Source organism: Cyprinodon tularosa, unplaced genomic scaffold (assembly GCF_016077235.1).
Source record: "Cyprinodon tularosa strain WSP-4 unplaced genomic scaffold, ASM1607723v1 ctg26, whole genome shotgun sequence".
Taxonomy (NCBI): Eukaryota; Metazoa; Chordata; class Actinopteri; order Cyprinodontiformes; family Cyprinodontidae; genus Cyprinodon; species Cyprinodon tularosa.
The window spans coordinates 2,843,020-2,870,789 of record NW_024038961.1 but is presented as its reverse complement, the minus strand read 5'-3'; the positions used below and the strand labels follow the sequence as shown (position 1 = coordinate 2,870,789).

At 38.1% G+C, this 27,770-nt stretch overlaps 1 protein-coding gene across 5 annotated transcripts; it reads left to right on the top strand.

Annotated features, from left to right (window-relative positions):
• Positions 1-37: 37 nt before the first annotated feature.
• On the top strand, positions 38-27,199 carry yrk (Yes-related kinase). Of its 5 annotated transcripts, XM_038288862.1 has the most exons (14): positions 453-538; positions 12,146-12,193; positions 12,526-12,774; positions 12,939-13,041; positions 14,491-14,589; positions 14,759-14,862; positions 15,908-16,057; positions 16,895-17,059; positions 17,473-17,628; positions 19,211-19,390; positions 21,051-21,127; positions 21,214-21,367; positions 24,429-24,560; positions 26,022-27,199. In XM_038288862.1, exons 3-14 carry the CDS (start codon positions 12,549-12,551, stop codon positions 26,228-26,230), a joined length of 1,755 nt encoding a protein of 584 aa, XP_038144790.1. In that variant the 5' UTR covers positions 453-538; positions 12,146-12,193; positions 12,526-12,548; the 3' UTR covers positions 26,231-27,199. The 5 variants fall into 5 exon arrangements, with proteins under 5 accessions (XP_038144787.1, XP_038144790.1, XP_038144789.1 ...); XM_038288859.1 differs by lacking the exons at positions 453-538; positions 17,473-17,628 and adding an exon at positions 38-147; XM_038288861.1 differs by lacking the exon at positions 16,895-17,059.
• The last annotated feature ends 571 nt before the right edge of the window (positions 27,200-27,770 follow it).

Here is a 27,770-nt window from a genome sequence, read left to right as displayed (position 1 = left end):
CTCATTCAATCTCCTTCCTGTCTTTTGCTGTAGGTCAAAAGTGTCGCATCTGAGCTCCAACAGATCAACCAGACATTAAGGCTGATTCTGCATGGATGTCAATTAAAAGGTGTGATATCGATAGAAAATAATCACATACATTCCTTGGTAAGTTTACACTTTGACATAAATTAGATCACTCTGAGTTTATCTATTTGAAAATAGCCGATACAATGCCGTCATTCTTGAGCAATTCCGGTGTTAATTACTTCAGGCATTACGACTTTCCTTAATTGTTATTTTAGTTGCGTAGTTTCGCTCCTGGATGGTAGATAACGGTTTCGTTAGAAATTGTATTTAAGGTTTTTGTTTCCGCTCATCTAAGTGTTCGCGGACCCCTGGCACGCGCATCGCCCTGTGGGCTGGTCCGCTCTTAGCGCGCGCTCCCTTCTTCTCTCACTTAGTTCTGTTCTCTGAAGCAGCGCGCGACTTTTCTCCTCGCGCCCCTGAGGTGTCCAGCCGCACACACTTGGATTCACAGCGTCCGCTCCTCTCTCTGGTATGTACAGATTAAGCTCATTTAAGAACTTATTTCTCTTTGTAGGTATTATGAACTTTACAGCAGACCAGGTTTATTTTTGCCACATATATATATATATATATATATATATATATATATATATATATATATATATATATATATATATATATATATATATATATATATATATATATATATATATATATATATATATATATATATATATATATATATATATATATATATATATATATATATATATATATATATATATATACATGTGATGTTGTGATGTATATATATATTTCTATATATATTTTATATAAATTTATATAAACATCACAATATCTGCAAATTCAGCTTGATTCCTATTTTATATTTATTTATGTCATATTTCTGATGACATGTGAAAGCTGAGGCACGATTCTGTCTAAAAGAAAGGGAAGTTGGGCTGTAGTTGGGAGAAGTTGATCAAGTGCGGTCATATTCTTGTTCTTTCAGTCCTCATGATGGACAGACAGCCTACCGCAGAGGATGTTGTTTGGAAACCATCTTGTAGTGTTAAAAAAGTGGAATTTACCTCAATGAGTTCAGTCATAGTCTATGGGAAGCAGTGTCGTCAATAAAGGTGGTCTGACCCCTTCATGTAGAAATCAGCTGCTCCCCCCAGTCTTTTATGAAGGTCGTGAATTTAACAGAGGGAAAAACAGCTTTCAACAAATTACCTTACCTATTTATCCATTTATCTGTTAATAATGTTAACATGCTTTCTCTTTTCCTGTTCTTGACGATTCCCCTCTTTTGATTTCTGTGCATTCCATCCTGGTCCTGCTCTCCAGATGTTTTCAAGAACTCATTTATTTCAGAAAGTAAAGAAATCCCCCAAATTTTATTATATAGGCACCTGAAAACATGACTAATGTTTAGATAGTGCCAAAGCAACAATACTTAAAGGGTTTTTGTTTTATGCCGTTAAACTAGATATATTTTTTCTTTGACTCCTCCTGTCTGGCGTTGCATGCTGCCAGTGAGATGGCTGAAAGAAGGCACATTTGAAAATATTTCGCCCCCTGAAAGTCACTTAATAGTCTCGATTAATATACCAGCTTGTTAAACGCTAAAAAGAATGGATTGAAAAAGGGGTTAAATCGGTGCTCCCCAAAAATAGCTACTAGGTATGGGGTGTATATTTTCTGTTATTTTGGGGGAAAATCTTTATTTCAGAACCAAAGTGAAAATACACTTATAATGGTATTAAAAAAGGAATTAAAGTGTTACTTAAAGGTATAGTGGAGGATGTCATTTTTCCGGTGGGATCATCTAAAGAAGTGGTCCTAATTGTCAACCATTCTGGGGATATTTTTTTGTAAGGCCATCCTACGTGCCATCCTCATGTGGTGAGGCAAAAAAAAAAATCCTCCACTATACCTTTAATGTTTGCAACTTTGGGATTTAGTGTTGGATTTCTTAAATAAAATGAATTAGTTAATTTCTGTTAAGAAATGTTTTACAAAATGCAAATACTAAAACTAGTGATGCACAGAAAAATTCATATTCTGTACGCCACAACATTTCAGAAACGAAACCATTAATTTTCTAGTAGTTGTAGGTCTTGTTGCAGCATCTCAGTAGCATTAGTGGTGTCCATCTACCTCCTGCTAACACTTTCTACACATGTCCTTGGTGTAAAGTTTTTTTTTTTCCCACCAGAGACTAAAAAAACACACCACATGACTTATAGTTACACCTTGGATCTCTGAGAATACTGCAAATGTGCCTCATATGTATGATAGGAATACATTTCTAAATTCTTCCAGCAAGGTCTTATTTTTGCAGTCAGAGTGTGTTAGATATTCCTTTTGTAGATTATTCAGCTGACATGCCTGCAGGAAATCACCTAGAGGGAAAGGCTGGGCTGCCTGTTTCCTCAACATAACCATCTATCTAAAAGTATTCGCATATTTTTACATAGTCTTGCTTGTTCGACGTGTTAATTCAAATTGGGTTTTTTGTTGTTTTTGCAATATCTGTGAGTATTTGTTTCTAAACTCTAAAAAGTTTTAAAACGGATGATGAAATGTTGAGTTTTGATGGGTAAAAACCGCTGTTAGGTCCGACTTCATCACTTCCTGTTTCTCTACAAGGCCAGTTCCTGTCTACAGCCTCAGGGCAATAGGCAGGAAGGAAAAGGACTTGGAGAAAGAATTAGAATTGCAAGTTGAACTCCAACGCAAGAATCCTAAATACCTAGTTTTTAGCCGAACATGATGCAAGGAAGTGAGGCTTGATGGTGCAACAGAAACAAGACTTGATCCATAATGTGTAAAATACCAGTGGAAACTTTCAGAATCACTAGCAATAGTCCACCTCTGGCCTCTATATCTGTAGGATATGATGACATCATGGAGAAACAGGACATCCCGATGGTTAAGACGCCTTACTTTTCCACTGTTCCTTTCTAAGTCCGTCTCCCTCTCGCCTCCGTTTGTGAGAGGGTTCAATGACAGCTTGCTTCCCATTGTCCTATCATTCCTTCCCCACTCAGATTCTGCATCCTGTTAAGTTTCCTGCTCCTGGTGCAATGTTAGAAAGAGAGGGCCGAGCATTAAAGGTAAGAAAAACAGATGAGGAGGACAGGCTGTAAAAGTAATGGCTGCAGTCTTTAGGCTGAAATCAGTAAAACAGTACAGATTTAAGAGAGTGTGTGTGAGACTGCAGTGAATTTTCCCTTTGGGAGCAGCTTATCTGCAGTTCACTGAGCAGGAAAGGGTGTGTCATCTGGACATGGATGTTTGTGAGAGTGACGATGGTGATGGAGGGGTTGATGTTATTGTGATTTTTAGAAGAATGCACAGTGTGCTCAGTAGTTGGTTTTAGACCTAAGTTTTGTTGCTTCCTTACATTGTTTCAAAAACACCAATCGGCCTGTATACTGTAATGCGCCTCAGTGCTGAAGTGGAAAGTGACATTTCCACAGTTCTACTTCAGTAAAAAGGTTGATATACTTCTGCATCAGTCATGGGGAATGATCCGACTGTCGCTGGTGGTTCTAGGCAATAAAGTTCACCTTCCAGCTCCAATGTTTTCCAACTTATGTTATTCAGTTATTGTGAAAATATAAAAAACAAAACAAAAAAATATTTTTTTCAAGCTTTCAAGCCCTATATGCTAATCAGCCCATAACTTATTGGCGCCTCTCAAATGGTCAGAAGATCAAATAAAAAGATCATATTCTTTCTTCCCTTTTAGTGATATTTTATTTTGAAAAATATCCTTTTATAGCCTTCTCAATATAGCGGCTCTTTAAAATCTTTATTTCAAATACAGCATTGAAAGCACTCCTTTAGCTGCCGACCAACTGTTTGCATGCTTGCTTTGGTACTTTGTTAGTTCTTCTTTTGTGATAACCCCGTGTTTCTGATCAGGAAGGTCTCCTCCCCAAAACTCTAATCTTAATCCTTCCTTATGAAATATTTCATCATCTTGTTCTTGTAAAAACTTTACGCCTGCTGTTTGAATAATTAGTTACATAACATTACCCCTCCCCCACACGTTGTTGTGTCCGCTGGCTAAAAGAAGCTAGCCTAAACTGACCCTACTAACAAAAAATACAAATCAGACATTTTGGAAATATTTCGGACAGCAAAAAAAAGAGACAGACATACTGTATGAATTAGCACACTGCAAGAAATGCCTTAGGTGGATGGGAAATAGAATCCATGAAAATCATTTAAGCATCACCACTACATAATAATTAGCAAATTTGCAAGATTATAATCTGTAAATCCTGCTAATTTGTTAACAGTAGGAAATCCAACTTAAAAACATTAAAAAGATTTACCTAAAGATCCATGTGCCAAGAAGGAACTGCTCTGCTGCATCATTCAGAACGAGAGATAACCAGAAAATAGAGCAACGTTCAAAACGAGTTCCTTAAGTCTAACTATATATAAACCGTCGTTATCATGCTTTCTCATTTTTCTGCTCAAATAAAATCAGAAATTTAGATTCAGACTCACTGTGAGGCCCTTTGGGGTACGCATTGTGACTAACCGTTGAAGCCCACTGGATTGAGGCGTAGCATGAAGATCAATGCTTTTATTCAAGCCTAATCATTTTCTGTGTAAAAAAATCTTTACGTTTACAATGTTGGGTAGAATTAACGTAATTTATCTTTGTGTTTTATGGATATTAAATAGATGCACTTTACTAACAAAATGTAAATAAATGTACTCAACCAAACAAAGTCCAAATTGTTGCCTTCATGTTTATGGGTAATTTTAGGGCACAAGCACCAGATTGTTAAATAACAACAAACATATAGGTCGATGGTTTCTCACATGAAAAAATAAGTTAAAGCTTTAAACATCAGAGCAGAGATGCACCATTCCATTTCTTAATGGAAATGAGCTGACGACCTCTGCTCCATGAGGTTGTGCAGGAGCCTGCTAACCCGTGTGTCTGAATCAGATGTGTTCAGGCAGGAACTTGCATTGACCTCTCTTTCTGACATAAGCCAGGCCAACTTTAGGAACCCACAAAATTCTCATTCTAGGTTGTGAAAACACAAATTTGAGCATTAGGTAGTAAAATAATCCTAACTTCTGCTATTCTAGGTATTTTTACTTAAGGGTACTTTTAAATTGTTTTGTTTACAATGAGGATTTTCTCTTGCAAGTCAAATATAATAAGTATCATTAAGCTGCTTTGACTATATAAAAGGTTAAATGTATCTTAATATTCTTTTTTTGTAGTTGTAAGGGAGCCTCGCAGAAAAAAAAAAGAGAAAAATAATGAAACATGCAGCTCTGCACCTGCCTGTAATATTTGCTGTTAGAATAAAAGCTTATTATAACTTAAGCACGGCACTCGCTGCGCTGAGTGAGGTTAGTGATGAAATTCAGTGCAGCCACCTCTTTCCGGAAGAACTACATTTATATCTTCATTTTTTTTTGGTATTTTGAGTCAAGCTTTTTATGGTCGACCATCTTGGAAGCTGTTTTTGTCTTCAAACAGATACTTTTGAGTTTGGGTAAGTGGGTGAAGCAACAACTAAAGAACAAAGTCATGTGTCAAAGGTATGTAAAGTACTTTGATGTAGGGTAAATATTACTCCTTCGCTGTGCAGTCAGACTTATCAGAGACAAGCATCGCACTTCTCCTCAACAGAGGAAGCAGCTTCTGTTTCAGAGGGTATTCTAATTATTACTTTGTATAAGAAGGCTGCTATAAAAATGCTCATATCACATTTAGCTGTAAGTCCGCAAAAGGAGGTTTAGTTTTTGTTTGCATGACAGATTATAATCGTTCTCCTATCTGCATATATTGAACAAAAAAAGGGCTATTTGAGCACTAAAATTGATGGTTTTTGTTGTCAGGTCTAATATGAGCTCAGACTGTCAGGTTAGGTGTGATGCTTACAGCAGATTAACTGTGCAACCCCCAACTTCACCACACTTCACCAATACCACAATACGCCCACGCACGTACATACCCTTAGCTCTAGCACATCTATTATCTTTGTTTATTATAAAGAGTTTTGGGGTGAGTTTCCAGCAGATATTTGAATGTGATTAGTTCTAATTACTGAAAGAGTCTTTGCTTTTTAACACTTGAGACCCTTCAGATTGGCTTGAATTGCACCAACGTGCACACTTCTGTTTGCAGCGGGACGAAAACAGAAGAACAGCAGGATTATCTATTCAACTAGAACCCAATAGAGAACAATGACCGATAAGAGACTTCCCAGAATATGTGTGATTAGATTTCTTTTATTATATCAAACATGTTTATGGTCAATTGTTGGTCCCAGAAAAGCAGAAAGAGAGGTGTTTGAACATAAAAGCAAGGATAGAGATAAAGTGAAAGGCCTCCATGGCACACTCTCTCACTTACACTTTTTGTGCTTTATTAAAGAAAACATTTGGGGAATGAATGGAGAGAAAGTGGAAAGTGTTTGAGCACAGAGTGGAGAGTAGTAACAGAAAGGAAAGTGTGTTTTTGGGGTGTTTTTTTCTCTTTTTTTTTGCAGCTCTGCAGCTGTATGGGTGTGTGTGGCGATGGACTCTGGCCTCAGTTTCCAGGAAAAGGGGGGAGCCATCAGAGGGGTGGACAGGAAACTCTAACAGGGCTAACTTCCTGTAACTCTCACGATGGCCGGTCCGATAGTGAATGAATGTGTGTTAGTGTATGTGGGTTGGTACGCTTTTATCTGTTGTGCTGTGGTACACAGACCCGAAACAGCTGTTCTTACTGTGAAGTTTCACAAGCACGTCGACGGCTTTTAAAAGGGGATCGGATCAAATTTGAAGTTGCCATTTTGTCACAATGAAAGCAAATGAATGATTTCTCTTCGCTCTCTGCTATAACTTGTATTGTTCTCCTTTTTTGTGTGTGACTTCCTGTGCATTCCTGTGTAGGTGGGGTGGCTGCAGCCAGGAGGTTAGTCATCTCAAAAGGTTGGAGGTTAAAATCTCAGACCCCTCTGCAGTCATTATTCAGATTTATGTTTGGGCTCTTAGAAAAACTGGTGCAGCATATCACTAATTAGATACTAGAACCTACATTCTTTTAGACAAATACTGATTTGATTCCATTAAAAATGGATTATAAATGGCATTAGGTTCCAAGACAAACTTATAGGTTTATCCTTGTCTATTGCAAATACTCTCACACACTATAAACTTATCTTTTTTTACATTTTGTCACACTAGAATCACAACCTCCCATGCATTTTGCATGGATTATATGTAAAACACATTGCTTTACATTACTGTACCTCACAGACTCAAGTCTTTTGCAGCCCAATAAATATAACTCCAATCATCTTGTCATTGGAGTCAATCAGCTTTCCTGTTGCTGCTAAAAAAAAAAAAGACCTGACTGCATGATGCTGCCACTGTTTCCTTGCCAGGATGTCCTGTTATCGATGATACTAAGCATTACGTTTGCCACAGATTTAGGTATCATTGAGATAACCTGGCCATGTTTCTGCTGGTCTGTTTCTGTTTGGACAACAGCTGCAACTTTATGGGTTCTAGAATAATGAAAAAAAGGCTTTTGATCGACAAAAATTCATTTTTTAGTAGAAAACTAGAAAAAAACGTTGAGTAAAAGCAGCACAGTTTCGAAATATTGTGGTATTAAAGAAATCATTATAAAAATGTTGTCTCACGCTGATATTTAGATTTGGATAGAACTGGATAAAAATATAAATAAATACATGCTAAATATTTGGTGGTTAGTGGTCAGGCTTTCTGCTCTGGTGACTAGCCTGCATTATACAGCGTAACAGATCTGCTGCTTGTAACTTAGCAACTGTCACTTTGAAACAGGGTTATTGCACTAAGGGCCGGATTTATCAAAGGTTTGCGTGTATTAAAACGTGAGCTATTTCACTGCGCACGCAAAAAAATGTACAAACTGATCTATCAACAGCGTGCTAAAAGGATTTGGTCTTTAAAACGTGCTAAATAGCGTCTCTTATCCATTTAGTACTTTTTCTGCAATGAATATTCAATATAGGGCGTTTACACGCAAAAGTGCGTCTTGTGGGAGGATAACATGTAAATATATTAATTTAGCACTCGCAAAGTGATTTATCAAACCTGAAAGCAATTTTGCTAACGGTATCTGACTCTATATTTAACACGTTTCAAAAGAAGGTGCAAATGGTCTGTATGCGTAATTGCGCACACATGGCAGCGGTTATTGTCGCAAGAAGGAGAAATCGAAATGAAGCAAGGAGACGCAGAGAACGCATTTTTTCACTCCGTGTGAATATTTTTGGAATGAACGAGGAAACGATCATCAAAACATATCGTTTATCCAGCATTGCCATTTTGGAGCTGTTGGGGGAACTCCGAATGGATTTGGAGCCAGGCACAAGGAGGACCCACGCAATACCAGATATCACGAAACTCCTTGCAACATTGCACTTTTTTGCATCTGGGATCTCCCAATCTCGTTTTTCAGAAGTGCTGTCCGACGTTCTAAATGCCATGTCGCCCTGACTACCGGAGAACCCCGACACCCTGCGCCTGTGGAGCAACATGCCAATGCAGTCATCTTATCCACAGTCACTTCTTGTGAGCCATTTGGTATGTGCATTTTTCTACAGGCCGATAAAAAACACCTGTTTTATTTTTGTTTGTGTGTTTTTTTCTTACTGCGGTGAAGTAGAAATTCAGCCACATACCACCTTAGGGAATAAAGGTTGCCAAAGTTTATATATATATATATATATATATATATATATATATATATATATATATATATATATATATATATATATATATATATATATATATATATATATATATATATATATATATATATATATATATATATATATATATATATATTTCTTTTTTTGGAGGGGGTGGTGTCACTGTAAGATTAAAATTTCTTAATGCACTAGTTTGCACAAACTACAAACTACTTTGCCGCAAACCACAAAACGCGCAAAACCATCATTTAAATAGGGCGTCTCCAACAGTTTTGCGCCTGCCACCAGTTACGCAATCGCTCTTGTTAAATCACCCGCAAACCATGGTTCAGCCCCTCGCGCAAAATTCCAGTTTGCGAGCGCAAATTACTGCACGCAAAATTGGATCTTGATAAATCCGGCCCTAAGTGTGATGGGTGGCGCCTCTTTGTCTCCATACTCTGATCTTGTGTTTCTGTGTTTCCTAGAGGCCAAAGTGTTGTATAGTCTTTTTCAGCCATCTGACCCCCAGTGCACAGCAAGAGGCACTTAGATGCGCTGCTACATTATTTATGCTTTATAAAGCTGGAGAAAACTGTGGTCACACCACACCCATTCATAGGGTTATCAAAGTGTGCATTTTTTTTTAAGAGGAAAGTGACTAGTGAAGCATAAAAATAGTTGTCCTTTCACCAACTTTCAACGGGAACAAGAAACGAACGCCTCATTCTGCAAACTTCTAGCCTTTTTGTAGCTTTATTAAAGGAGTAAGTTCAGGATTTTAAGTGCTTAGTTTAGGTGCTGACTACAACATATTTTAAAGTCTTTTACTTTATCCTACATCATCTAGAAAGTAGCCAGATAGTAAAAGATTTAAACACATAAGTTGGCGAACATCTCCCTTTTAAAGCAGCTGCTTTTAGGTTATGATAGACTTAAAAGCACACATTTAAAAATAGCTCATAGCTACCAAGTAGCTACCAAAGCCCAGAGCCATTTGGCCTGAGCACGTCGTGTCAAGTTAACTCTTTTGTTTTTAAACTGTGTGTAACTGAACGATTCAGCTTTAATGGTGTTCTATTTCAGGAGAGTTATCTTTGGGGAAGCAACATTCATATACAAATCTACTTCTTTCTAATTAGAACTGAACGTTTAAGTAAAATGAAACAGAGCAAATATATGTTTGTATTTCGAATTTATCCACTAAGAAGGAAATAGCCACCTGAAGCTATATGAAGAAATTAAAATTAAAAGAAAAAAAATTAAGAAGAAAGAAACTGTCTGACAACATGAGGTAGACGGGAAGATTGTAAAACAACATCATAGAGGCATTACACAGCTAAGGATGATCTGTGGCTATGCTTGATATGCTGTGGATCAGTGAGACAAAAGGGAAAAAATTACAGCTGGTATGGATGTTAAATATATTTTAGAGAAAAATAATGTCTTTATGTGGTTTAGTCAAAGTTAGGTCTGATATAGATGCTGTAACAAGACCTTAAGCAACCTTCTAAGGTGCCTGAAGTAAATGAAGTATGCAGAGCGGGCAAAGATATTGAAGAGTGATCACCACTTCTTTCAAAATCCTTGTTGGCAGTTTCACAACCGTTTATCAGCTTTCCTAAGCAATTACTTTTCATCTGAAAGTGCTTTCCTTCTTAATCATTGAAATATTAATGGAAATAAGTCTTTTTGTTTGTGTTATTTTTTTGTCATCTTGGTCTAATGTACACTTCAAAAAATGTAAATCTAAAAATGCAGTCTCTTATTTCAAGTGCATAATATCTAATGATCCTATTTTAAGGGTAAAGTTCCTCATTCCATTGTAAGATATTCTTATTTTCCAACTTAAACTATTTTAAGAATTTTTTTCTCATATTCAGAATTTTACTTATATTCAGTTTTTGCTGTGTTAATAAACCAAAGCAGAACGAACCTGTAGCGGGGAAATTTTTTTATCAGGTCGGCATAATGTACAAAGAAAAAAGAAAAACAAACAGGGTATCACGTTATTGTTTTAATAATAAAAAAGAAGTGTTGATTGTACACTATTGCTTTATTATTTGTTGTGTTTTTTGCTTCTCTATGTGTTCTGTTACATATTCTTTCCTCACTAGTCTTTCTCTTTTATGCCGCCTCTTTAATCCTCCTCGGACAAAAAGCCTGGCGCAAGATTACAAGCCATTAGGAATGTCTTCTAAAGCAGCGGAGGAAACTCTCTCTCTCTGTTTATATATATATAGAAACACAGTGAAGCAAGTTTTTCTGCTTTTCATTTTAAATTTTTTCTCTACCAAACATAATTAGAATATGTGTTTCCCCTCATTCTAATAATAGGGCAACTTTGAATTTAATTTGTATTGAAATGCACAAAATTACAAAACCTTTAAGTGATACTAAATAGTTGCTGAGAGGGACGTCTTTTCTGCTGAGCTCAATAATAAAAAGAACAGGAATTCCCATCAGTATAAAGCAGATTTATCTATTTCTGTTTGCAAACAATGAAAGTCAGTGAGTCACATGAAGGGAAGTCTGATAAATGGAGGTGCTCCTTTTTTTGGGGGGGGGGGGGGGGGGGGGGGGGGGGGGGGGGGTTGTGTGCTAAAGATGTTGACCCACTTCAGCCTGGAGTTGCAAAAAGAGCTCGCTGAAACATGCAGCAACTAAACCCAAGTGACATTCTGTTTACAGTAGCAGCTTTTTTAATGCAACTTAAGCTTACTGGTAGGCAACAGAAAAAGGGCTGGACGCAAACGCAATCTTTTCTTCAATTATGACTAATAATGCTCTAAAAGCACACCGGCTGACCTGCAAGGCCTCAGTTTGCAGCCAAATGTTCTGCCTGCAGTTGAAAGGTTTTACATGTGTCACTGTAAGTTTGTTCCTCTTCGAACTCTACGTTTGGGTCAGTGTCTTTTTATTTTATTTTACTTGCTTTGTTAACGGGCGTTCTGCTGAAACATGAAACACTGTGCTGTTTTTCTCCAAAGTTGAAGACCTACAATGACACAATGATCTTTGTCGAAATCTATTCAGCAAAGTCACTTTATGTCAGTTATACTTTGCTCCTGTGTTGACATTTAAAAGCTCTTTTCAGTCCAAACTCAGGCACACATACACTGTAACACCTACACAGCTTCTGACCAGAAAGAATAAGTTAATACCCCCTGAACAGCACAGCAAAAAGGGAAGTGGCTAACCTCATGCTTTTCTGTCTACCCAATACCAGACTGTATCTTTTTGTTTTTTAAGTTTTGTCTGCTTGCAACTGCCCAACGCTTTTCTGCTCCTAAGCATTTTTCTAATGTGCAGTGCTACGGTTCCTTCTTTCCAGTTCTCCTCCATTCATCTCCAGTTTGCGCTGCTGTCCCCTTCCAGCCCTCCGTCATTCAACCCCTCCCGTCTGTTTTTCTTTCCAGTGGCGATGGTGATTGACAGACAGATGATCTGACAGAGGAAGACATCAGGTGGGAAAAATTGTGAACTTCTCCTTTCTACCCTGCAATTGATTCCTCCTTCTCTCTTCTCTCCACCTCCTACTGCTTAAGGGAAGTTTATTTTAAATTTATTTAAAGTTGGTGACTTCTCTTTCCGCAGTTCTCTGTGTTTGTGGGGTTAAATAGAGTCACTTTCAGATCACATCATCTTCCAGTAATTAATTTAGCTGCAGTGACGGGCTGCATGTTCCTTTCTATGTTTTATGGCTTTTTTTTAATCCACTTGCAGAGAAATTTCTTACAAACGTAGTGAACAAATTTGAAAAAAGGGTATAAAAAAATCATATTGTTTGCATCTACAGACGCTGTCGCTGTGCTGGTTATTATGGGGTGTACCTGTTGCAAGCAGAAAAAGTCCGTCAAATCGATAGGGGCAGAATCAGCAACAATAGATGTTACGGATCTGTCTGCAAACAATGCAGAGGGAGGACAGTTGGGAGGATTGTCCCAGCGTTACTGTCCTGACCCCACTATCCCAGACTTCAACAAGCCTTTCCCGTCGCCTTCGGCCTTCCCCGCAACAAACACGCACCCCCGGCCCGGAGGCATGGGTAGGCAAAAAATCACCTTCAAACACTTATCTTCCTTTTTTTTTTTCGATCATGCAAATTTCCTTTTTTTATAACTGCGTGGCGCCGAAAAATATCTGAAGATGCAAGTAATGCTTGTGGTTGGATGCTCTCATGTGCTATTTATTTGTCTGGTTTTCCTGCAGGTGGAGGAGTCACTCTCTTTGTAGCTTTGTATGACTATGATGCTCGCACTGAGGATGACCTTACCTTCCAGAAAGGAGAGAAATTCCAAATCATCAACAACACGTGAGCTAGATCAACACACCTGCAACACCTGCACCCTTATTGCACTTTCTTTATTTTACAGCCACAAACTCAAGAGGAGTTTTAAAAGGGTTCTCTATGCAACAGACCGACAGATGTAGAAATTTGGAAAATTGAATGAAGACAAAACTTAGACTTACACAAACTTTATTGTCATTTTTTTATGCACAGAGTCTATACAAAACAATATTTCGATTTAAAGGGATTTGAAATCACCGTGTAGTGCAAATATGAGGTTTACATTGTGATGCAGCGTCTTCATTTGTGACTTGATTAGAGTTTTAAGTTCAACAGTCTTATGGTAGTGGGGGAAAAGTTGTTGCAGGACCTGCATTGAATGCTAAGAAACCTCTTCCACAGAGGTCAGCATAGAGAACAGTCCATGGTGGGGTGCTAGGGGTCGCTGATGATGTTGCCGTCTTGGGACACGCAATGGATTAGAATGTTTATTTAAAGATCCAAATCTGAAATATATAATGTGCATTTTGTATTTAATACGCTTTACTCTGATACCTCTAAAAAAACACTAAAGGAATTGTTCCAGAAGTGACCTAGTCGGTATAAATTAATTATGTGTGTTATCAAATCTTATGTTGTCCTGAGAAGTTGATAGAGAACATCTGTGAACAAACAGTTGGAGATCGACAATTTATGTGTCAGGACAGCTGATTTGCAGCCTTATTTTCAGTTTTCTACAAGAAGTTGCTCTAGTCCAATTTGTTCTGGAGAGAAATACTGTAAAATCTAGCAATGTATGTGGAGTTTGACGGTGCTAAATAAAGGTTTTGCTAGAAGACCTGATATTAAATTTAAAGTAACCCAGTTTTAATTCAAAAATCAGTCCAATTGAGCATCTGAACCAAGACCTTGAAATTGAGCCATCTGATCTTAATGAGCTTAGTTTCCAAAGAAGAAATGGAGAAAATAAAATAAAATAAATTATAGAGTTTTTGATTGATGTCTAAAACCGTGCAATAGTTTGGACATTAAAAACCCCCCAAAATTCTGAAATATTTGATTGTAGCGTGACCTACTGCGTTATGTCGGGTTTGTTAGTAAACTTCAAGAGACTGAAGCTGGATATTGATGTTTGCAGATGTTACATGCAAAAAACAACTGCAACAACTGTCTAAGGTGGTAATAGCATCCACAGTTCTGTGAAGTGTTTAATCTTCAATGTGTTAAACCAAGTTGACCATTTTTCTATGCGTTAAACTTCTTCCTTTATGCAGGAATTTCACTTTTTAAAAAACGTTTTAGGTCTAAGTGACTGCAGAATGTGTCGATCAGCTTTTTTTTTTGAAAAACAATTATTCCTGCTTTGCGAATGTGAAATCAATTTACATGATGTTAACATTTGGCTAAGCAGATAATGTTGGTTATTACTAATCCAGACGTATTTTATTTTTGTAAATTGTTTTTTGGTTTCAGGGAGGGTGACTGGTGGGAGGCCCGCTCGTTGAACACCGGCCACTCAGGATACATCCCCTCCAACTATGTAGCTCCGGTCGACTCCATACAAGCTGAGGAGTGAGTTTGCACCAAAATAAGATATACACACAGCAGTAACTGCTACTTTTTGTTCTGCTTTAAGCCAAAGCTTGAGATTTCCGCAGTGATTGACATGTAGTCTGAAAGCAGAGGTCAAGCAATGTGTGTTGTTACTCCGGTCACCTGTGTTTTGTTCTCATGGTGACAGGTGGTATTTTGGGAAAATGGGGAGGAAGGATGCAGAGAGACAGCTGCTGGCTCAGGGCAACCAGAGGGGAACTTTCCTCATACGAGAGAGCGAGACCACCAAAGGTGGGGAGACAAAACAAACATTCAACATGTCTATGTACACTTGAAGGACTAAAAATACAAAAGCTTTAAAGGAATAGTACACCCAAAACATGATTAGCCTTCATTTTCTACTCACCTCCATGCTGAACAACACTCTGGAGTACTTTTTTGATATCTCAAATGCATCTGGAGATCTGGGAGGCTTCTTGCTGTCTGCTGACATTCAAATAATGGAGGTCCATGGCGCCCGAGACAGAAAGGTCCATAAAAGTCCACAAAAACGTGTCAATATTCCTCCATACTGCTCGTCCAATGTAATCCAAGTGTCCTGAGTGGGTAGCATCCAGAATTTACTCGAAACGAAGTCATTTAGAATGTTTTTAGAGCATAAACAGTAGTGTATAGGATTTCCTAATAGCGCCCCCATGCGCGCTCGCGATTCTACGGAAGCCGGCAGACCAAACCAGCGCATTCAGCTCGGGAAAGAACTCATGCTCTTCCTCAACACTGAAGTCCTCAGACATTTTTCTTTCGTTGTTTCTTTCTTTGCACAGGTAAACAGCACATTTCTTCTTCTACGCTTGCATTATCGGCAGACCAGACGCTGAATGCGCACTTTCTTCCGGTTTGGTCTGCCGGCTTCCGTAGCGTCGTGAGCGCGCATGGGGGCGCTATTAGGAAATCCTATACACTACTGTTTATGCTCTAAAAACATTCTAAATGACTTCGTTTCGAGTAAATTCTGGATGCTACCCACTCAGGACACTTGGATTACATTGGACGAGCAGTATGGAGGAATATTGACACGTTTTTGTGGACTTTTATGGACCTTTCTGTCTCGGGCGCCATGGACCTCCATTATTTGAATGTCAGCAGACAGCAAGAAGCCTCCCAGATCTCCAGATGCATTTGAGATATCAAAAAAGTACTCCAGAGTGTTGTTCAGCATGGGGGTGAGTAGAAAATGAAGGCTAATCATGTTTTGGGTGTACTATTCCTTTAAACTCTTCTGTGTGATTATCAGCCAACCTTTCCTCACCTTCCCCTTCATCTTCCTGTCATACAGGGGCCTACTCTCTTTCCATCCGTGACTGGGACGACACCAAGGGAGATCATGTCAAGCATTATAAGATCCGCAAACTAGACAATGGTGGCTACTACATCACCACGAGGTCACAGTTCGACACTGTTCAGGAGCTGGTGGTCCACTACACAGGTAACATGGAAATAAATTCACAAATTTCTACTTTTTTTTCTAAGTTAAACCTTGTCTCCCTCTGTTCAAGTGTTAATGATCCTCCTTGATTTCGTTTTATTATAATGTCAAATGAATACAGTCCTGATGAATAATTTGTAAAAAAAAAAAAGTTTCTCAGTTCCAGCTCACAATTATGACCTACTTTGGGTGGGCTTTGGTTAGCATAACAAACACCTAACACATTTTCTACGTGTCACACCAATAACTTTATAAAAGGCATGTGAGAAAAATGTTCGTTTAGCCTGAATGGTTTTGCAAGGAAATGATAGGTAGTCTTATGTGATGCAACATTTTGCTGTTTGTAAAATAACAGTACTTGTTTGCACAGAGCTTTTGTGCAACAAAGGTGGGCAGCTGTGTAGTTCAGGTATGAATAACAGGACAAATGAACATAAAATAGCTTTTATCAAGCAACAACATAATCATTAATTTAAAGTCCAAAAACCCCCAAAAAAGAAGAGTTTTCATGAGATGTGTTTCACTTCCTCCTGTCTGTTGGTCTAAACCTGCCTCCTAGTGGGCCGTGTTGGTACTGAAGCACATTCAGTTTGCATCCTGACATAATGTATCATTTGTCTTCTGTATTTTATGCAGTATCCTGGCAATTCTGCCATATTTGTGCACATTTTTTCCTTTGTTTGTTACATGTTGATTTCTGCTGTGCTTCTGTGTGTCTGCCTGATTTGCATTTGATAAGGAATCTGTCTTGTTCTTCCTTTATTTTCTGCTTTTGCTCCGTTTTCCTCTATATTTCTTTTTGGTCTGTCTGTGTGTCTCTCCGTCTCTCTGTCTCAGAGAGAGCGGCGGGACTGTGCTGCCGTTTGATGGGCAGCTGTAAGAGGGGCATGCCTAAGCTGGCCGACTTATCGGTGAAGACCAAGGATATGTGGGAGATTCCCCGCGAGTCTCTCCAGCTGATTAAGAAACTGGGCAACGGCCAGTTTGGAGAAGTCTGGATGGGTAGGACTGTTGGGGGTTGGTTGAAGGGGGGAGGGAGATAACAACAGATGCACATCTGAATATTGAAAAGTATTTTGGGGACAGATTTTATTTACTGGTTGATTAAAATCGGAGTTCATCCGTAAACATTTACACACTAATAAATATTCCTGTGAAACAGAAATGGAAAAAATGTTGTAGATGCATAAAACAGTAGAGGGTGAGTTTGCCTTCCACATCCAGGTGTGCTGCGTTGTTCTCCTCATCCTCCTGTGGTTGCATGTGCATGCATTTAAAACTCACATCACCTTTTGTCACCCCCTGTCATCTTTCCACCCACTCTCACCTATCACCTTCAACCTTTCTTCTCCGATCCTCCATCACCAAACCTCTCTCCTTTCATCTCTGGCATTTCCTCCTCCTCCTCCTCTCAGGAAGTAATGATGGACTGTGTTATTACCTGACCAAGGCCTGTCCAAACTCCACCCCTCTCACCTTGGGCCTTGGGCGGGATGCCTGGGAGGTAGCGAGGGAAACACTGTCCATGCAAAGGAAGCTGGGACAGGGGTGCTTCGGGGACGTCTGGATGGGTGAGACTGATACGGGAAACCTTTGAAAAACACCAGGAAAGAACAGGGCTGGAGCAAAGATTATTCATTGTTTTCAGAGTGAGGTTAGATATTTCCTTTCATACCACTTATTGCTTTTCACTGTAGAAGACACAAGTAGGATATTTTTACTCTTATATAAAGAAGAACCTGTCCAAAATGTAAGTGTGTTTGAGTGTTTTCACATATTGGTTTCGTCCTGATGTCATTTGTGCATCATTCACATACAGTGCTGTGGGAGGTTTCCATAAACCCACCATCCACATCAATTTAAAATAATTAAAGATAAATTTTAACAATAATTTTTATGGTGACTGTAAAACAGGATATAAAATCTCAACATGCGTAGAATCCCCACTACTATTTAGATAAAGAAACATCTGTTTCTAGTTGATTTCCTGGCATGGGCTTTTTTTTTTTTTTTTGCAGATACTGACCTATAAGAGAGTAAAAGTTGAAGATATTCCAGAGGCTGATTGTTAGCATAAATATTCTAATTCCAAAGATGCATTTTAAAATTTCCTTATGACCATCACCTCTTCTAACACCTGATTAGGTCCAAGAGCTTTAAGAATTGGAAAAAAAGTCCTATCCTTATTCTTCTGTCCACTCTTGCAACATTTAGAATCCTTGCTGACGACCAAAAATGCTACCAGTATGATGCTACCACCACCATGCTTTACAGCAAGGTTTGGCATCCCTCTTGGTGGATTGTTGAGCCCTGCTCTTGTTAGGAATGGAAATGTTTATTTAAAACTGTTTGGGTTCATAGTGTAAACCTCGCTTTAAGCACAGCTAATACACTTTCAATAAAGTTGAGATTTGGACCATTCCAGAAGCAGTTGATGACTACCAGTGACAGAGAAATAATCCCACAGCACGATGATGGTTCAACCTTAAAAGACAGATTATAGAGGTTTCTAGGGTTTGAAACCTTCTCTTTGACTACATACTTCATTACATGTGCTCAATATAGATTTATATGATATTTATCCCCTGTGACCATAAGACTTTTCTCCTGATGATGTTTGGCTGCTTTAGGTTAGAGGATCGCACATTTATATTATATATTCTGACCTGGGGAAATGTTTGAATTGATTGATTGAGCTATCTATAAGCGGAGTCTGTGTATCAAGAGACACCTGCGTTGAAATTGTTTGTTTCACAATCAGACCGCTGTAGATTAAGAGCAGTTCAACTGTTTCAGTAAAAGCCCTAAATTCAGACATTCATGCCCATTATGAAAGCATTTAAAGTTCAACTGGCACCGTGACTCAGGCTCTGCTTTTATTGATGCAAGAAAACCAGATAAACCTCCCTTCATCTCTCTTCCCTCGACCCACTACTTCACACCAAGCATGCCTTCAAAATAAGCAAAAATGCATGCATGAGTATTTACCACATGTAACAAATCACTACTCCATTATTTATCATTTTGTTTTATCCACACTGTGTGTGTGTATACAACTGTTGCTAAGGCAGACAAACCGTCACTAGAAGCCTTTCTCTGTGTTCGTACCTGCTTTTCTGTGCACCCGTTAACATCAACTCGTCTGTATGCCAGGCATGTGGAACGGCACCACCAAGGTAGCGGTGAAGACTCTGAAGCCAGGAACCATGTCCCCCGAGGCGTTCCTGGAGGAGGCTCAGATCATGAAGAGGCTCCGGCACGACAAGCTGGTGCAGCTCTATGCCGTCGTGTCTGAGGAGCCCATCTACATTATCACTGAGTTCATGAGCCAAGGTACTGGGCTGCATAAAATGTCACTGTTTTGACATATTGTAGGTTTGAACTGCTTCCATCACATACTGATGTCAAGCTTTTGAAGCCATATTCCTTTTTTTTCTATTCCTTAAATAATATGTATTGTTAATAAAACTCAGAGGAATTTATTTGAATCAAAATGATTCACTTTATTTGAACCATTGCAGTTTGTATAAAACTTGCTTTAGATAAAGTAAAAACTGCAATGGTTCAAAGGTTTAGTTTTAGAGCTGTTAAGAACAGAAATCCAATTAGATGAGTTGTTTCAGCACATTGATTTTTACTATATTAGAAACCTCTCAAAATAGCCGAGCAGAGAAAATGATAAAACATGGGAAGTGCAAACAGAAACAGGCAATTATAAACCAGAGTTGAGTTTTTTATATTATATGACGTTTGAACTTTGATGCAGGAATGATATCTGACCCATGTTTCTGCACCAACATGGAAAACCACTGGGAATGGCTTAATGATAACAATTAAAACATGTTTTTCTGTATTTTAAACCTTTAAATGCTGCAGAGACATTTTTCACTTTAGAAGATAAAATGTTTAAATAATTAGTAATATACAAATGACTTTCAACCATATTCGACCATTAATTCGAATTGAATGAGAAACCTCACTTCTAATTTTGGCTTTTTTTGACGATTTTCTATATAAAGATGGATATCATTTAAATGCATCCTTTTAACAAATCAAGTACAAGTTGTATTGTATTATGGGATTTTAATTCTTGTTAAGATGGTACCTTTAAAAAAAAAAAAAAAAAGAACATTTCCCACCACTGGTCACAACTGTGCCATTTTATCATTGGCTGTACCTTTAGGATCTTTTCTCTGATAAACCAATGGTTCTCAAGCTTGTCTCGCTTGCTTGATCCTGCCACTTATGAGGAAAACTGAAACCATCTGAATTTTATTTAGAAGTTTCAGAGCAAAAAGGATGAGTGCAAACAGATGCCATATTTTTCCTATTTATTTCACTAAATGTTGAAAAGCCCTGCCTCATCTTTATCATACACCTCAGAACTTTGCACGTTGTTTTGGTCGATCACATATGATCTAAATTCCTCCAGCTTTCTGGTCATAATGTTTTGAAACATAAAGTTCAACAGAAATGAAATGTAAGTATTAGATGAAGCAGCATGAGAGATCTCAACTTGTTTGACAACGAGGTGAATTTTTTCTGAACTTTAGCATTATGCTAAAATTTTTCTGTATGCATTTCTGCAGACAATAAATGCATATAATCTAAAAAAGTTAACAAATGATGTAGAACTGAGATTACAGAAAATTACATTATAAATATCTTTTACTCCTCCTCCCATTCAGTCTTTGTTTCTCTCTCCATTAAAGTCAAGATTAAAGGATAGTATCTCACAGAATTAATTCTCATTTAGGGGTACTACTGAAAGAATAGAAATAGGTAAAATAATGATCAAAACTAAAAAACTTTTTTTTAAATGCCTCTTTTATATAAACTGTTTATAGAACATATAAAAAGGGATAATTTTTTTTTGCCTCATTTGATTAAAAAACCACCATAAGAAGTAAAAGTTTTGAAGCTAAGTTTTTCCAACTCATCTTTCAAAAGTGCCAGTTTTCTTTTAAACACACTGTTGTATTTTCTCACTTAGGAAGTTTATTGGACTTCTTAAAAGATGGAGAAGGGCAGAACCTAAAGCTGCCTCAGCTGGTGGACATGGCAGCACAGGTGGGCTTCAAGACAAGCAGCACATGGTGGAAAAAAGCTCTTCTGCAGATATGAGCAGTTCTGGTTTTTTTTTTCTTGGCGTGCAGATTGCTGCTGGGATGGCGTACATCGAGCGGATGAACTACATCCATCGCGACCTACGAGCTGCCAACATCCTTGTTGGAGACAATCTGGTGTGCAAGATCGCTGACTTTGGCTTGGCCAGGCTAATTGAAGATAACGAGTACACGGCCAGACAAGGTGGGTGTAGGGGATAAAGGTTTATGGTTCTTTTTGGCATTTAATTGATTTATTTAAACCCATCTTTTGGAAGGCTGGAATTAACATACAATTCCATTATAGTTTTAAAAATAAGAAATCAAATTAATAAGTCAAAAAGTTTTGCGGCAATTTGAGTCAAAATCAAAAGTTAAAGCTCACATATAGAGAGATGCACAGACACTAGGTGGTGCTAGCGCACCTGCCCTGTTTTCCTTGGGACAAAAAAGTGATTACCTGGAGTAACTTTTTTTAAATCTGCAGTTTGTGACCCTAGGTAGCATTTCTGAATTTGTGATTTTGCTCAATGAGACGTCACATATATACACATGTGACATGCCCCACTGTGTACCTCTTTTCACGTAAAGGCGCAAAGAGGACAGATGGGTGCGCGCTGCGTAGCGCTACCTCTACTCTCCTCCCTTCGCCGTTCAGTAGAACCCTGCCCTGGTGAAGGGCCAGCTATCCATCCAGGTAAAAAACAAAAAAAATGGGTTTTAAAACGTAAACTTTTACCAGCAAGCCAATAACTGGCGCACCGTTCCCTGCAACATCTTCAATGCCCGCCACATGGTGCCAGGGTGCTTTTAAAAAGTTGCTCTTAGATTTATTACATTTGCTAAGATAGCCTCTATTGACATTTATTTCAGTCATGTCTTTTTATGGTAAATACAGCTTACCCTCATCTTATAAAAATTTTATTTAAATACTAACATAAGGCCAAATGAGCTGGTTAGTGCAGCATGTAGACATCCTGTAATCACAGGGCTAATCTCATAATCTTAAAAATCTCATAAATCTTAACTCTAATTTCTGTCTACCTGGCTACATAGATAATTTTTTAATGGGCATATTTCTTTCTTTTGGTTTAATTTTGAAGCTACGAGGAGGTGTGTTTTTCTGAATTAACGGATTATTTCTTTGCAAAAAAAAAAAAAAAAGTAAAAAAGCCATGGTTTTCTTAGTTAGCAGATAAAATGTGAAGAGAAGAGGACGGGGGGAATAACTTTGCCAAGAGTAGGATTCAGCGTGCAGGTGTGATCACAATATGAACAGACTAATACTGATTGCGTCTACATAACTAAGAGACAAGAGGATTTCCCACAGTCTTAATTCCCAAAGGAAGTGAAAATGAATTCAACAAATGTCGAAGCTCCTCAGAAGGAAAGGCGTTTAGAGCTTAGAAATCTGCAGTGGCAACAAAAACAGAACACAAAATCACAGCAAGATTATTTTCACGGCTCAGAACAGAGGACCCGGTATTTAGGCAAGACAGACAGTGGGATTACTCAAAAAGCGTTTATTTAGAACTGGCAGAGCTGAGTAGTAGCTGCTAGGGCGTCTGAGGCAGGAAACTGTGGAGAGAGGAATCACAGGTTAGTGACTGTAAATCTAACCGAGGAAGATTATAAACACGAGTCACTAACCTAGTTTAACAGTCAAGTCTATCACCAGAGAACGAGGTAGGATCCAGCCAGTGGGCTACCAACAAGATGTGGCAAGCGCCTCCCAGAGTGTCCCAGACACAGCAGCCCCATGGAACAAGTAGGAGTCCGAAGACACGTCAGGCAAACAGTTCAGAACAAGAACAGAGAGGTTCAATGGATGAGAGGCCGAACAGGTCAGGATCAGAAAATCAGAAACACCAAGGTACTCTAAAAACACTATCACCACTGGCACAAGAGAACAAGAATATTCTAGCCCTGATGACTGGATCCATGCACCTTAAATAGAGGCAGGGGCAGGTGGATCAGATAAGTAGTGATGAGAAATCAGGCAGAGTTAGACAGGTGAATGGAATGAGTAATTAAGCCAGTCATCAGCACCAAGATAATGATTCCATATAATTTCATTTAATTTTTTTTCTTTGAGTTTTTTTACAGCACTAGTGGCACGTTTTTCTGACAGTAGGCCGACAGGAAATGGAGTATGAGAGAGGGAGAGAGACATGAGGCAAAAGACCACAGGCCATATTCGAACGCCCGTTCTTTTCTTATAAATGATTTAAGCTGTAGAATAGTCCCTGGATACTCAGTTTTTTTAAGCTAACCCATTTTGTTGGACCTACCTGGTAAATTTGACGAGGTAGTCTGCTTAGTTCCAACATTAAATTATATGATACAGAGGATATTTTCCAGCAAAAGTACAGACTGATGTACTCAAGACATACACAAAAAGAAAGAGAATGGTAATGTATGATTCACATTTGACTCAAATACAGATTATGAGTCAGTGTTCAACCTTTTAATTAATGGTGCACATCAAATATGTATTCGATAGAACCTAAAGTGACATCGCTTTTCTTCTTTCGTTAGATAAACTAATCTATAGGCTGCTGAACATTTTAAACATCCGCCTCATTAGCTATTGATTTAAAATAGATATATATTTACATCATAGTTACATCGTTGAGCTGCAGCCGTATTAGATCTCATATTACTCAGCAGCCAGTGGCTCCATGTTCCATATAAGGTTCCCTTCTTTCCACTTGAGCCCCTTCCCCCAAAAATGTCTGTGCACGTCACTGCTTGAAAATATGCATGCCAATATTTAGATAAATGTCCCTTAAAAAGCAGGAAACAGATGGCTGATGATCCCTCTTTAGCTCATCTACAGGGATTTTATATTTTTAAGGTGTCACCAAACTTCCACCATGTAGTTTTTAATTCTGAAGTGAATTTGAAAGACAGCAATCATCTCAGCGCAACAACTGTAGTGAGCATGATGCTGATGCTTTACTGCTCTGCATTTGGTATGAGAGGGTTAGAATTGATAACCTGACCTTAATCTAAAATATCCTCATAATTATAACTTAGTAGCTCAATTTTTTTGTCACCTGATCATAAAAATGAAAGTAGCTCAGCTAACAGCCCCAAATTAATATAATATTCATAACATGATAGGTGGATGCAAACTTCTTAATGGACTGAAATGATGTTGGTGCAGAAAACAAAGCGGATCCACACCCCAGATGCTGTATTTTTAGTCCTAACCTGTCCTTGTTACATGAACACACATCTTGACAGTGTTACTATGGTTTCAGGAGCAAAGTTCCCCATCAAGTGGACGGCTCCAGAAGCTGCACTCTATGGACGCTTCACCATCAAATCAGATGTCTGGAGCTTCGGTATCATGTTGACTGAACTCATCACTAAGGGACGCGTGCCCTACCCAGGTACCTGATAAAACCTGCTTATTGCTAAATTGAAGTTATCATTAGGGAGTGAATATTTATATTTTTGCATGTGAAAAAAATGAATATTAAGACTTTGTGGGTTTTCACACTAACAAACCTTGTTACTGTGCGCCTCTGCTGGAGATTTCATTGCCTAGGCACCTCCTCACTTGTAGATGAGAACTTACAGTAAAAGGAGGGTACTCATTTCTTGAGCTCGTACTGTGCCAATTAGCATTCAGATCCCAGGGCACCTTTCAGTTTACATGTTATAATAAGTCAGATAATTTATGCAATTTCTTTGCAAGCAAAACGTTATTTAGATCTTACACCTTTGACTTGTGCTCTGCTAAAATATGAAGAAATATTGTGTGAGAAACAGAAACAGTATTTTCTTCTACTTCCCTCGTTTTCTGCAAATTATGTTTTGCAGCCTTTCATTCTTTTTATTTGCTTTTATAAATTTTTTCCAACTGACTTTTTGAAATATTTTTTCTCAGTGTGTGTGTGTGTGTGTGTGTGTAGATTGACCCTGCTTCTGTTGTCCAGGTGATGTAAATAAGTATTTTGCAGACTAAAGCTTGAAAGGTTTTCTCTTACGTTCGTATTCAGGGTGACTGCTGCAATGACAGTCGCACCAAAAAAAAAAAATGTATTTGATTGTAATTTTTTCTCCAAATAGGTAGATTTTTTTCTTGATTTTGAACACTTAGGAATCAGACACTATACTTGCAATAGCAAAAAAACAACAACTGCATTGTCTTTCAAGTGCATAATATCTAATTATCTTATTTTAATAGTAAAAATACTCATTCTATTGGCAGATTATCTTATTTACCTACTCAAATTAAAGGTAAACATTTATTTTAAGAAATTTTGACTTATTTTTAGATTGCTTTATACAAGCTGTATTATCTTGCCAGTTAATATCTATGCTGACCCACTGAAAAAACACCAAGGCTAGTTGACAATTTTCCCTTTAGATTTTTTACAGTATCTAGTCTAAATCAATAAAACAAACATAAAGGAACCATTTCAGACAAGAAATGTCTGATAATTCAGTTCCTCACAAAGAATGTGCCTTTTTCACATTTATTTTTCTAATATAAACACAAAAGCAACCTTTTTGTTGGGGATTTATCTGGATGACACTTTATTATAAAGTGAAAAGAAAAAGACACTTTGACTTAGTTTTTCTTCTAAGTAATACAAATCTAAAAGGTGACTTATGGTCCACTTTCACCAGCTTCTTTCCGATTACCCCACCTGAGCGTATGATCCCTGCTGCTTCTTCTTTAACAAGCCACTTTGTGGCTTCTCCAATTAAGTTTTTTTAATGTATCAAAAAATAAAAAACATAAATACAACATAGAAATCACCATAGTTATAGTTTCCTATTATATTTCTAGTTATTGCTATTTTATTCAGCTGTTTGTTTTATTTTTCCTCTTTCCCCTTTAGGCATGAACAACCGTGAGGTGCTGGAGCAGGTGGAGAGAGGCTACCGGATGCAAGGTCCCCATGGCTGCCCGGCCTCGCTCCACGAACTGATGCTGCAGTGCTGGAGGCGGGAGCCCGATGAGAGACCCACCTTTGAGTACCTGCAGTCCTTCCTGGAGGACTACTTCACCGCCACAGAGCCACAGTACCAGCCAGGAGAAAACCTGTGACCGGTGTCGAGTCGGACAGATGTGGAGCTATAGCTGTACACAAAGATACAGTGACTGAGATGTTGAAGTCGTGCATTTATTTGTGCCTTCAGTGTTTTTGATCCACACTTACTCATATGAAGAAACATATCAATGACTTTTGACGTTTCCTTTGGTTTGGTTGCGGACCGCTGCATTGTGCTTAGAGCAGATCAGTTATCCATGTTGAGGAGTTGGAGCTCATCTGGTCCGGCCTTGCAGTAATGTTGCTTTACTCTGTAACCATGACAACAGGCAACTGAAAGAAAATGTAGATGCTTGTGTTGAAGGGTGGGTTGAGGGAGTCCAGTGGGTGCATGATCTGTTCAGCTGCCAGATTTCTTCAGGTCCTTTGATTTCTTTTTTTTTGTTCTGTGTGCAGAATGTCATCAGATTGACTAATTTCGGCGTGAAAAAATACGCTGATGTAAAAGAATCTCACCTGCAACAAGTTGCACATCTTGAGGAAGCTCAGACGGCTGTCAGTGAGCCTTGTATTCCTTTGTCTAACAAAATCATTATACCATTGTTCTTTAGCAGTAATAGAGTGGAGGTCTGGGTTCATTATACTTATAATATTTGATTTAAACAAGGTCTGATATTAGATCTATATCTGTTTCCTTAAACAAGTGCCTTTAGTGCTGTGCCAAAAGTGGAGGGGACAAGGAATGTGCTTTACGTATTAATTGTTTCAATTGTTTTAATTTAACTGAATTATATCTGTGCATTCAAAACTGTTCTATATCTTGAAAACATGTATGCATGTTTTTCGTTTTTTGAGATAGGAGGGTTGAAAATGGAAAACATAAGAAAGAATGGCCTCTGGCAGTGGAATATGAAGCAATAGTGTTTTAAATGTTTTTTAATCATTTTTTTCATGAATGTAACCATTATGTTGCAAACCCTTCTGTCATTTTACTGTAATAAAGATCAGATATCTTTTCCAGGTCACCATTTTTTTCTTTATTGAACATGTTGAAAATGTAATTTGGGATGGGATAAATGGTAGTTTTATTTACATAAAGAAATCTGAACAATGCGCTGTTCAGATTTCAGTTCTTTTGCTTATGTCTCTACCAGCTTGCCAGGTCTAAAAATGATATCATGTTGATGATATGCCAGTTTGTGTTTCCATGTGAAATCATATAGGATGCAGATCCCATTGATTCTTTAATTTTATTTACAGTAGGTCTGGACTCTACACAGGGATGCCTTTTGAGTTAATCCATTCCATTTCTTGTATCCTTTAGAATGTTTCCCTGCAGGAAATTGAAAATCCAATCCAGTCTGAAGTCTTTTCTAATGTGTTTTCATGCAGAGTTGCCACATATTTATTTCCATCCATATTCACTATCAAATCTGACTGGCATTCCTCTCTCTTTTAAAGAAAAGAAACCAACAACATTATGCTGCCACCACTATATTTTAATGTGAGAGCGGTGTGCCCAGAATCATGTGCAGTTTTTTTTTTTTTTAATCACACATTGCATATTACATACAGGCCCAAATGCTCCTATGTCAG